Genomic DNA, 12,229 nt, shown 5'->3' with positions numbered 1-12,229 from the left:
GATTACAATGCTACAGTAATCTTTAAAACAGAAACATCTGAATCCTTTCCGGTGACAACAGGAGTTCTGCAAGGTAATGTACTAACACCTTATTTGTTCTTGGTATGCTTTGACTATATCTTCCAGACCATCAACAGAGAAGATCTTGGTTTTAACATTAGAACATCCACCCACACCATGCAAATAATTGATCTTAGCTTTGCTGATGATGTACCTATTGATACAGAACAACGAATGCACAAAAACATCTGTTTACTAGAGGCATAGGCTAAACTTATTTGTCTGCAGATCAACATCCAGAAGTCCAAAGTATTCTCAATAGGTCAATTCTTAATGTTATTGAGAATGTTATTCTCAATAACATTAAGCCCTTACAAAGAGTAAAGGACCTTCGATATCATGGATCATACATCAGTAATACAGAAAATGATATTAGAAAACATAAACAGCTGGCTCTAGTCTTCCACAACAAACTCCACCCCATATGGAAATCGTCATTAATATCATTAAAGACAAAATTAAGACACAACATGCAACCAGCGGATCCATCTTCTTGTATGGTTCTCAAACCTGGACAATAAGCATAAAAAAAAACTACAGATCTAATTAACTCCTTTGGAACTACATGTCTCCGACTGATCACTTGGATGGACCATGTCACTAACTCTGCTGTGCTAAATATGGCTAAGCAAGAACCACTTGTCAATATAGTCAAAACACTACAATTCCGATGCTTGGACATCAACTCAGACATCCTGAAGTCTCACCCTTTTTGGTATCTCTCATCCTGTACAAACCAGAAGATGGTAATCGCAGTAGAGGAAGACCATGCAAACAATTTTAGCAATACACATGTGAAACCATCAATAGGCTGAATTGAAATATCTGCACTTTCATTAAAGTTAATTACTGTGGTTATAATATAATTAAAGATGAAAAATAGGAAAACACCAGGAGAGGAACAATATAATTAAAGGTAAGTGTCAGGAGACTGCACGATAACAGTGATAGGTAATTAAGTGTGTTGCCCAAGTATTATAATGAGTTAAGAAGGTGAGCGAAGATTATGAATGGTACACAAGTAGAGTTGTGAGGAAAAGGAATTTGTTTTTGTGGGATGAATTTGAGGGGCAGATAGAGATGTATAAAAGAGGTGGGCTACATTTGAATGGATTTGGAGTGAGTCAATTGGAGAAATTGTTGCTGCAAGAGAAAATAATGACTGGAGTGAATGTAAGACCTGAGGAAGTAATAAGTGTTGTAGAAAAGCAAGAGAGTAAGATAGGTGAGTTTGTGAATGGAGAAATGAATGGCACAAGTGAAGAGAATGAGAGAGAAGAAATAAAGGGTAGACAGGGAAACAGGGAGACACTGCATGAGAAGTGTAGATGATGGTTTTAGGAGCAGATGTATGAATGGGCAAGAAAGGTTTAAGATGGTCAAGGATGTGGGAGGTGACATTTAGGTATAGGGAGGGATGTAATATCAGTGATAATAGAGGAATGGATGGATGGGGAAAGAAGGAGGAGTCACATCTCAGCTATATCAGTGGTACTTGTTATAGATACAAAAGTGAGCTAGTGTGTATGTTTACAAATGATAGAAGTATTCAAAACAAGGGGAATGAAATTGTAGCATTGAAGAGATTCATTCGCCCAAAAATTATTGGAATAAGTGAGACATGGTTGAACTAGGATGACATTCTGACAGACCTTAGGCAATACATAACAGAGGCTACATGTAGATTGATAGTCTTAGATTTGATTATCTCATCAGAAGATATTATTAAAAATAAAGTGTCACATCTTCCTTCAGTTAGTGAATGTGACCACGAAGTGATTATTTGGGTGGTGGCCAGCCATATCAGGACTTTTGTGAGAAAGGGTTATGTGTCGAAATATAAGGCAGGTGATTATGACAAACTCAGGAGACAGCTTGCAGTGATAGCATAGAATGAGAAATTGAATAGGAAGGAAATCAATGCTGCTTGGTCTCTACTAGGGAACTAACTAGCAGAGGCAATGAGTATATTCTGAAGACCAGGAGATTAAATAAGGTAGGTGTAAAATGGATGACCGAAAAGATGAAACATGCAATCTCATAGAAAAAAGGGTATTGTGGAGGCAGCACAAGATGAGTGGCAATAACCAATTACATGAGAAGTAAAAAGAGCAAGCAAGGAAGATGACTAGCTTGGTAAGGGCAGCTAAAGTACAGTATGAGCAGCAGTTAGCAAATGAGGCAAAAAAAATCCTAGAGAGTTTTCTTTTATGTGGCCAGTAGAAGGAAGAATGATTATGGGAGGATAATGCTGGTCAGTGATAATGGGAGAATGATAAACACTGAAGGAGGATATAGTAGAGGTGTTAAATGAGCAGTTTAATGAAGTATTCCATCCTTGTGATTGTAACATAATGTAGAACTTCAGAGCAGAAGGAATGGGGAAGGATAACATCTAATCCTTATATGTCAGAACACTGACATATAAGGATTAGATGTTATGATTTCATTGTACAAGACTTTGATCAGGCCACATGTGGATCACTGTGAAGGAACCACTTCCCCATTCCTTCTGCTCTGATTGTGAGTGAGCAGGTATATGAGGAATTGAATTAACTCAATGTCAGCAAGACCATGGGAGTCGATTATATCACCGTCTGTCTTGAGAGAATGTCCCAGGGAATTAACAGCTTTAACTCACCTTTTTAAATTGAGTGGAAAGAGGGCAAAATTGTTCCACTTATCATGCTCTTTATGGAGGACAATGCAGCGTATTATGGGAATGATGCAAAGAACACTGACATATAAGGATTAGATGTTATGATTTCATTGTACAAGACTTTGATCAGGCCACATGTGGATCACTGTGCACACATTTGGTCACCTGGTTTTCAAAAGGATGATGAGTTTTTGGAAAGGGTTCAGAGATGATTGACTAAGTCAGTTTCTAGTCTCTGGAACGTGGAGTATCAGGACAGGTTGAAAGAATGCAAACTGCAGAACCTAGTGGATAGAAGAAAGTGGGGGGAACGTGATCAAGATAAGTTGTTTAAGGAGTAATTACCAGAATATTGTGGATGAGATTTCCATAGAATGTCTAGAGACAGAGAGAGAACAAGAGGCCATTCATGGAAGCTGTATAATCAGAGTGTGAGCAAGGGTTGTGGGGGGGGGGTGAATAGATTTTTTGCATGGAGAATGGTGTGTGATAAGAATGCATGGCCTGAGTGTATGTGGTGAGTGCAGAGACAGTGAATACCTTAAAGTCAAGGTATAATGAGTTGTGCATATGAGAGTGGGACCGCCTACAATGAGTTTCTTGATTCCTTTGAGGGCTGATGAACATTGAACTGTACAAAAATGCAAGTGAAAAATTTAATGTAAGACTCCTGAAATTCTTTAAACTGGTCTGGATTTCTGCAAAAAACTCTAAACTCTTGGAAAGGAGATAAAGTCATCTTTATCTCCTTTTATAAAAAAGGAGATAAAGATGACTGCAATAACTACAGGTGAATTAGTCTGCTAAATGCAGGGTACAAAATATATGCAGGAATATTAAAAGAGAAACGAAACAGTATTGTAGAGAACAAACTACCAGAAGAATAGAATGGATTTCAAAAAGGCTGGCCTTGCAGAGACTTAATTTTTACTCTAAAATTATTAATCAAAAAGAGAAGTGAATTTCAAAATGAAGCACAAGTGACCTTCAATGATTTTGAAAAAGCCTTCGATAAAATTAACAGACAAAAGTTATTTAAAATATTAAATGATCTAAATACACTCAACCAGCTCTTACAGTCTATTCAAAAATTATATACAGGAAATATAATAGCAACCAAATGAGAAGAAATATCAGAATGGAAAGACATATCATAAAACATGGAGGAGTATAGCAAGGATATACCCTATCACCTCTACTTTTTAATGCATATAAATAAAATTATATGCAACCTGAAAACAGAATAACCCATTTGGTACAGAAATAAATCAATAAATAAAGATACACTATTATTCACAAATGATCAAATTGTATATCAGAAGTTCTCCAAAGATCAATAAAACCATTAAATGAAATTTCAAAACAGTAAAATATGAGAATATCAGAAGTAAAAATAAAAATACTAGCTGTCAAAGGAGAAAACTCAATAAAAAGTAAAACAGTTAGGGATAATAAACTATTACAAGTAAATATTTTCAAATACCTGGGATGTGACTTATATGATGATGAAAAAGATATAGACATTAAAATATCAAATTTTGTTAAAAGAAATGTCTTAATAAATATATTTAAGCTATCCCTAGTATAAAAGCACGCCAGAATCAGACTATATATGGTCCTGTCTAAACCAACTTTATTATATGGAAGTGAAACATGGACCATAAAAAGAAGAATGAAAAATGGAATTAAACAGCAATGAAATTTCTTAGAAAAATGTTGGATATACAAAGTGGAATAATAAAACAAATGAAATTTTACATCATCATCATCACACATTCAAGGATTTAGGCCTACAGTGACATGCTCTGGCCTTAGAAGTCATTATTGAATCTCTTTAGAGGATGTCCTGGTTTTCTTTTTTCCTAATGGTTTGTTAAAACTTGTTTTGGTAATCTTTGTTTTTATTCTTTCAATGTATTACCTTGATTTATGTTTATTTTTCCTATTACTGATTTCTGGTTTAATGCTTTCATAATTTCTTCATTTCTTCTGCAATAGAATAGAGTATACTTTGCAGTTTTTCTCATAACCTTCATTTCAGCTGTTATTAATCTTTGTCTTTTTGTTTTACTGTCCAGATTTCACTTCCATACAATAGGACTGTTAGAGCTAATGTATTGTATAAATATAATTATATATTTAAATACATATAATATATAAATTATATATAAATAAATAAGTAAACATAAATAACAATGGTTGAAACATCTAAATTGAATGGATAATAGCAGGTTGCCTAAAATACTATATGAAAAACAGTCTACTTAAAATAAATGGAAAAGAATTGCAAGACCAAGAAAGTGATGGCATGAGACCAGAACAGACCACTTGGCCTAAAATCAACAATAGAAGAAGAAGAAGAAAGATAGTTATTTCACTGTATTCTTTTTTTTTTCTGTAGTATGTAAAAATTTTACTGCAAACAAATATTTTTACTTACTTCCCTTTCTAGTGCAGGTATGATATGCAGCTACTTGTGGAGATGCAGAAGAAAATGGCTGACAAAGACCATTCTCAAAATTCCACACACATTTTACACCTGGTGTTGCTCGTTCACAAGCTCCACTATTAGGATACTTCTTACAAGAACCTAAAATATTTAATAATGTTCCTATTACAATAAAATATACAATTTAAGAAAATCATTAATTAGCCTTTTTATTTAAAGAAATCGTGAAAATTTATTTGTAAGAGGATCTACAAATATTTTAAGTGATGAATTTAAATTATAATCCAAAATATTCTGTTGACTTTAATTTTTTTTAATATATTTCAGTTAGTCCAAGAAAAGCAAGAGGTTATACTTATGATTGAAGAAAGATTAAAAAAAAAAAAAATGCTCACTTTATATGATACAACTTCTTTTGCTGAGGATGACATTAATTGGTGAGCAAATTTCCATGCTGCACAATGTTGACATTTAAATATAACTCCTTCTGTGATTTATTAATTACTAAATCACAGAAGGAGGTCCTGATAGGGCCAATGTACTTAAACTAGACTAAATTATAACATGAGCAAGACTATTTAAGTGTATAAATTAAAGACACCAAGAAATTATATTCTTTGTTTCATCCTTTATCCAAGTGTAAGCAAACAAAGCATGCAAGTGAAGCCACTTCACGAATGGGCTTCACGAAAAGTAAAGTAGAGGCTAATGACTTCACATTGATTGCCTTTGTATCCCATAATGCAATGCACATCCTTACAGACATGTATAATGCTATGCATTATGGAAAGGGCCATTATCCAGACCGGTTTCCACTTTTATTGAGGTGAAAAAGCAAAGGGGTGCTCATTCATAGGCTTAGAATAGTTAGTATAGGGTGCAAGAGAGCCTGATAGTATTAGAAGAAAGAAAAGACAGATAGAGAAAAGGCCTCAGCTCTTTTATATCATCATATAGATGAACAGCCAAAAGACCAATTGAAACTAAAGTGCAAAGATGACTGATACCCAGATGGTTAGCCTTATCAGAATTAACTGCCCTGAGTTGGCCTTCTCTGCCTGGGATTGCTCTCTAGCCATCCCTACAACTAATTATAAGACCACATTGAACTAAGAAGATAGAACCATTTAAAAAACCTCTCACAGCAAGAATAGACAGAATTTCATCCCCCCTTGGTGAATACTGCATAATGTAGATGGTCTGCACCATCAAAAATTTGATATTGCCTAGAATGCATCTTTCTAATTACAAAAATCATCTGACTGAACAATAAAATTTCCACAATATTATAAAGCATTTGGATGTCATATTGCTGGTTTTCAAATCCATGTTTCTTTCTAACCTTCCATAAATGGAATTTTAATTCATTAATTATAAAAATCAAAATTCTCTTCATATTGCTGACAGGTGGTGGGTACTGCAAAAAATAACCTATTCTGTTGTAAGTAATGGAAAGTCCAACACATTACATAATCTGTTCCAAATATGCAGGGCAAGAGGACAGCTGTAGAATGCACGTTCTACTGTTTCCAATCGGCAACAGATGTCACAGATTGGATCTCCATTTGACTGGAAGGCAGCCATATGCAATTCTCCAAGCAAGATCCCTCCTATAGGGTATCCTTGGAACTTCAATAAGTTATGAAACAAAGTATTGTTGTCAGTACCCAACTGTGGAAGTTTGCATTGAAAGAGATTAAAGATTTCTTTATACCAATTTTACTTTTTTTTTAATGGAAAGAATGTCAATGCCAAAGTGTTGTAGCAGTCTTCTTAGAGTTAAGCACAGAGTGTTGCAGTATTCAGGAACAATCTAAGCTTTTGGACCTTTACAATCATTTACTCCAAACAAGGGAAGATGAAAACCCAGATAGTACAGGAGAACGTCTGCACATGTATAACTGTTCTGCATTATTTTATGGATTTTTGAAACTGTAAAGCTGTATCGCTTAAATAGCAGAATTTTAAGACTAGAAGCCCAAATCCTACATGCTTCTTTGATAGTTGAAGAAATTCCTTTTTAACTTCTTGGGATCAGCTGGACAAAAAAAAATTGCACAGGCTTACTATATAATTGCTTTTCTTCAGCTTTTGTGACATCTGTAATATTTATTACGTACAACAGAGTAGGAAAGATTATGGTTTTGAGTGCTACAGCTTTAGAAGGAAAGGAAACTGGCTCCATTTTCCAGTCTTCTAAAGTTTCAAAGTTCTCGAACTGGTAATATTGAATAAGTGGAAAAGGGAATTTCAAGAATAATGATAGGTTCTTTCTTAGAAGTAAATCCAAAAGGAAGCATCCAAGATCCCATTTTCCAAAAACTGTTAATTTTGTCTTGCCTGCATTAGTAGTTAATCCACTGATCTTGCTGAATTTTTCCAAAATACCAAAAAAGATAAATATGAAATCATTATCCTTCAAAGTGCCCACTACGTCATTAGCATATGCTGATACCTTATTTTCCTTCATAGTTGAAGGAACTGTTATTCCTTGCAAGCATGTGTATTGTCGACTTCCTGTAAGAAAGGTTCAAGAACCAATGCAAAGAGCAGTGGACTAAGAGGGCAACCTTGATTGACTCCTTTTCGAATTTTGACCGGGTCTGACAGGAACCCATTAACTAGGAGGCAGGTAGTTGAAGTGGCATAGGCTCCTTTGATAATGGATAGCAGCTTTTTACCTACACCAATTTCCTAGCAGATGTGGAACAGAAAGGGATGCTGACATTATCAAAATGCTTGAGTAAGGTCTACTGATGGCACTGACATCGACTTCTTTTCATATTAATTAAGCAGATTAGATCATGTAGCAGAAATAGATTAAATTCTATTCCATACACCTGTGTGCTTTTATGTATCTCATTCCCACTTTGAACCTGTTATTGATAATGCGGAAGAATATCAGTATTAAATAGAGAAATAGGTCTCTAGCTGCTGATTAAGGTGTGATCTCTATTATGTTTTGCAATGAGGACAGTATAGCTTGCTAAAAGTTCACTTGGTACGTGTACTGATGAGAGAAAAAGAATTAAATAGTATAACTGGAATGGGAAGAATAAATCCTAGGCCCCGCATTAAAGTTCTATCCCTAGTGTTTCAGGACAATTCATCATGGAAAAATTTGAAATCCTATTTCATGTTATTCCCATATATGGGGGGAGGGGGGGAGGAAACGAAAGAAATATTTTATGTATTATCTATTATTTCGATTATATTTAGTGTTTTAAAATTTTCTATTCCATATGAAGTGCTTAATATTCTTTATACAGGCTTTGTAGATGGAATATTAATTTTTACAAAACTGGGACAGAGTGGTTAGTGAGAAAGGACATCATATTTAAGAATATTTAGGGATAATAGTTATTTCCAACTAATATTTATAATTAAATATTTACATATATTCCTATTAACTATTCTATTAATAGTTAGAGTAGTTATTAGGGAGAATAAAATTAAGAATATTTATTCTTCTAACCGTTCACTATTTTTCATTTCTGTGCATTTAGACATCCATCCAGGTTCTAATATATTTTTTATCTAAGCAAATTCAGAAGGTGAGAGGTTTCAGTTACTGAATACACATGTATTTTGGAAATCAGTGCACTTTTCCTGCATAGTAAAGACATCTTGTATGCTGCTGATCGTTTGCAGAGCTAGTTTAAGATCATAGGTGCAATTTTGAGTAATTAAATAAAATGACAAAATTATGTAAATGCTATCATAATGATGTAAATCAACATAAGCTAAATTGCCATCTGCAGCTTCAAAACTAGTCTTTACCTTTTCCTCCAATACAAGTATTTTATAACACTAAGAAATTTGAAATTTTATATTTAGTCTTCTCTACTGAAAAAAAAAATTATAGATTTTTTAAATTTATTTATTTAACTTGATAAAATATACATTGGAAGATAGGCAACAAAAGGAATATTTACATAAGAATGTATATTACAGAGAACAAAAAGCATTTTCCTTTCGGTTATACAACAGAAAGAAGGCAAAAAATACATGAGTGGTAGAGAAGATTTGTCTTTTTTTTTTTTAGTAAAAGAGTTCAGTATCACTTTTATCACGTTACAGTTCAGAATTACTTTTAGTTATCTTTCAGTTGAAGTGTATCATCGTCAGCAACCCAGAACAGGGTACCAGTTTGATTTCACTCGTCTATAAATTTCATGACAGTTCTTGTTTCTTTGTAATAATCAAGTTCCAGTGAAAGTCTGCTTTGTAGTTTCTGAAGTAGGCTACACATAAGGGTTTGTGCCAATTCGGTGATGGATGGGTGCTGGTTATTTCTTGTATGCTTAAGGTAGAAGCTGTAGATGACAGCCTTAGTGCAGATGAAGAGGAAACTGCATATTCTGTGTCTGTTCTCTTCTGTACGGACTAAATTACAGTAGTCTTCTTGGCTGTGTATGTGTGTGTGTGTGTGTGTGGTTACAGGTGCTAGAGGCAGTATTCAGAGCATAGGTGATCATTGCTTTGTTTGCAGGACAGGTTACACATGTACTTGAAACTTCGCAGAAAAAACACAGATCCGATTCTCTAAGTTGAAATTTGTAGAGCTTAGTAGGAGTTGGCAAGGCTCCCTGTAAAATTTTATTATCCTTTTGTGTCTATTTCTATTGTCTTGTCCTTTTTCTATGTCGCCATTGTAAAATTTAATTTCACCTTTATTTATCTTACGTATTGTTCTTTTTAAATCTTAATTACTCTTATATTGCACTTGTATCTGTGCCCTTAGTAAAATCCTTCTCTAGTAAGACTTTATTCTCTTAACTTCTATATTTCTCTTGGCCGATGTTTACATGTAAGAACGATGCTAGTGGTTTGGGGGACAAAGGGAATTCTAATGGCCAATACCAATTCCTTTGTCTCAACACTGATTCTAATTCCCTTTTCAGATTCAGGGAAAATTTATTTTTTCCGCTGCACCACCCTGAATCCTAGATTATCAAAGAGTGTAGAATCAAGGAACCAGAACTCAGTTTAGCATGCAATCTTACTTCACTATAAATTACTATTGCAGTCGTAGCCTCTCAATAAATTAATCTCCCAATATGGTCCGTATCTTATGAGAAAGTGCAATAGAGAAGAAAATCAAGCAAGTCATCAGTTAAACTTAAAAAGCAAAGCATTTAATTCAATTGAAACATCTTACACATTATGGTTCTACACAGAATTAAGTAATCTGTTATTTCTAAGGAATAAGTATTGATTATTCAATTCTCTATCATAATATGCACAACAAAGAACTTCATACATAGTTAACAAATTCTACTTGATAGATCCAACTCATTCTCCAATACTAAGGATATTTGTTAATTGAATTAACAAGATAACTCCACGTGCTCTCACATTATTTCATTTACAAAATTCTCAAGATTTCTTTATCATTAAAAGAAACAATCTCTAGAGTCCTTCCTAAGGTTACAGACATTCTTCTTATTACACATATACTAAAAAAACAACATAGACTGTACGTTACCAACTGCTGGGGAATCGTTTGGCCACATCACATATCTCGTCTGGACAATCACTTTCGACTCCAAGTTCATTCTGCCTTTTTTCCGAGGCATTCTTCAAGATTTCAAGCTGTACTTATCTCTGCTGCCTAAATTAGGTAGACGTTGTTCTCTGGTGAACTGGCTTAACATCACAATGATATTTCCGTAAGCATCGGTGACTATCTTTTGCTGAGCTGATTGCCAACCGGTAAACTTTCGGGAATTTCACGGCACAGTTCCTCAGTCATTGTCTCCAATCCGCATCAAAAATGGAGAACTAAAAGTTGCCACGGGGAGGTTCCACACACACAACAGCATAACCGCAGGAAGGCACGAGATCCCGAGCGAAAAGAGAGCGTTTCTAGGTGCTACATGACTTTTTTTAATTGCGCGCCACACGTTCACCTCTACGTCACCCATAACTCAGCGCCACACACGGAACTCTAGCATGATCTACTGAGTGTATGAGTGGGAGGGGGGGGGGAAAGACAACGTGCTTACCAAAAGGGTGCATGTGTACTACTTGCTGCACGTGCTTTAGATTCCGGCCACTTTTACTAAATCAGATTATCCGTTCTCCCAGCAATTTATAAGTACTTACACAAGAGCAGTAAGGGTTAAGCATTTTAAGCACTTGACAATACTTTACATTATAACATAATTCAATGAAAAAGTCCTGTTTAGTAATATTTTAGTACATTACAACAATTTAACATATCTGATATATCAATAATTGATTCAAAAATGCAAGCCCATGTTAAGTCTGTAGGAAATGCGAAATAATTTAATTTTTATTCAGAACTTAACACCAACGTGAAATACATAATTAATTGCTTCTGTTGTGAACCATTCAAAAATAAACTGTAATCAGAAATATCATGTCGCTAACAATGACTAGATGGTGTACCCTCTCCCACCAATGAGATGTGGATTTGAAACTCGTAACAGGCATGGATGTTTATAATTGTTATCAGGTAAGACATGAATTTCTTCATCTGAAAATACCAGCATTGGAAGAAAAGCTAAAGACTAGTATTGCAGCCACAGATGGCAATTTAGCTAATGCTGATTTACATCATTATGATAGCATTTATGTAATTTTATTATCATTTTCTTTAATATAATTATTCAAAAGTGCACCTATGATCTTAAACTAGCTCTGTAAACGATAACAGCGTGCAACATATCTTTCCCATGTAGGAAAAGGGGGAAGTCATTTTCAAAATACATGTGTATTCAATAACTGAAACACCCCATCTTCTGAATTAGTTCAGATAAAAAAGTGTGTGTGTGTGTGTGTGTGTGTGTCTATATATACATACATACATACACTCATTTTATATATTACATTATATATACATCACACATACATCACGTCTGGAGGGATGTCTAAGTGTGCAGAAAAATAGTGAATGGTTTGCAGAATAAATATTCTTAAACATAGTGCTGTTTCTCCCTAAACCATCCTATTCCAGTTTTGTGAATATTAATATTCCATCAGCAGAACCTGTAGTATCTAAGTAAGAAAGAATATTTACAACTTTTTAAACAAAA

General features: G+C 34.4%; 1 protein-coding gene across 1 annotated transcript in view; it reads right to left on the bottom strand.

Annotated features, from left to right (window-relative positions):
* Positions 1-12,229, bottom strand: part of LOC150107312 (attractin-like protein 1) — a 447,772-nt gene that overhangs the window by 237,924 nt on the left and 197,619 nt on the right. Inside the window, exon 10 of the mRNA XM_090391786.1 lies at positions 5,160-5,309. Within this exon, the coding sequence (XP_090247912.1) occupies positions 5,160-5,309 (150 nt within the window). The remainder of the gene's footprint in view (positions 1-5,159; positions 5,310-12,229) is intronic.

Source organism: Typopeltis vanoorti, chromosome 4, assembly GCF_054136105.1.
Source record: "Typopeltis vanoorti isolate ZY-2024b chromosome 4, IOZ_Tvanoo_1.0, whole genome shotgun sequence".
NCBI lineage: Eukaryota > Metazoa > Arthropoda > Arachnida > Uropygi > Thelyphonidae > Typopeltis > Typopeltis vanoorti.
Note: the sequence above shows the minus strand (reverse complement) of the source record. Positions and strands in the feature narration are given on the sequence as shown.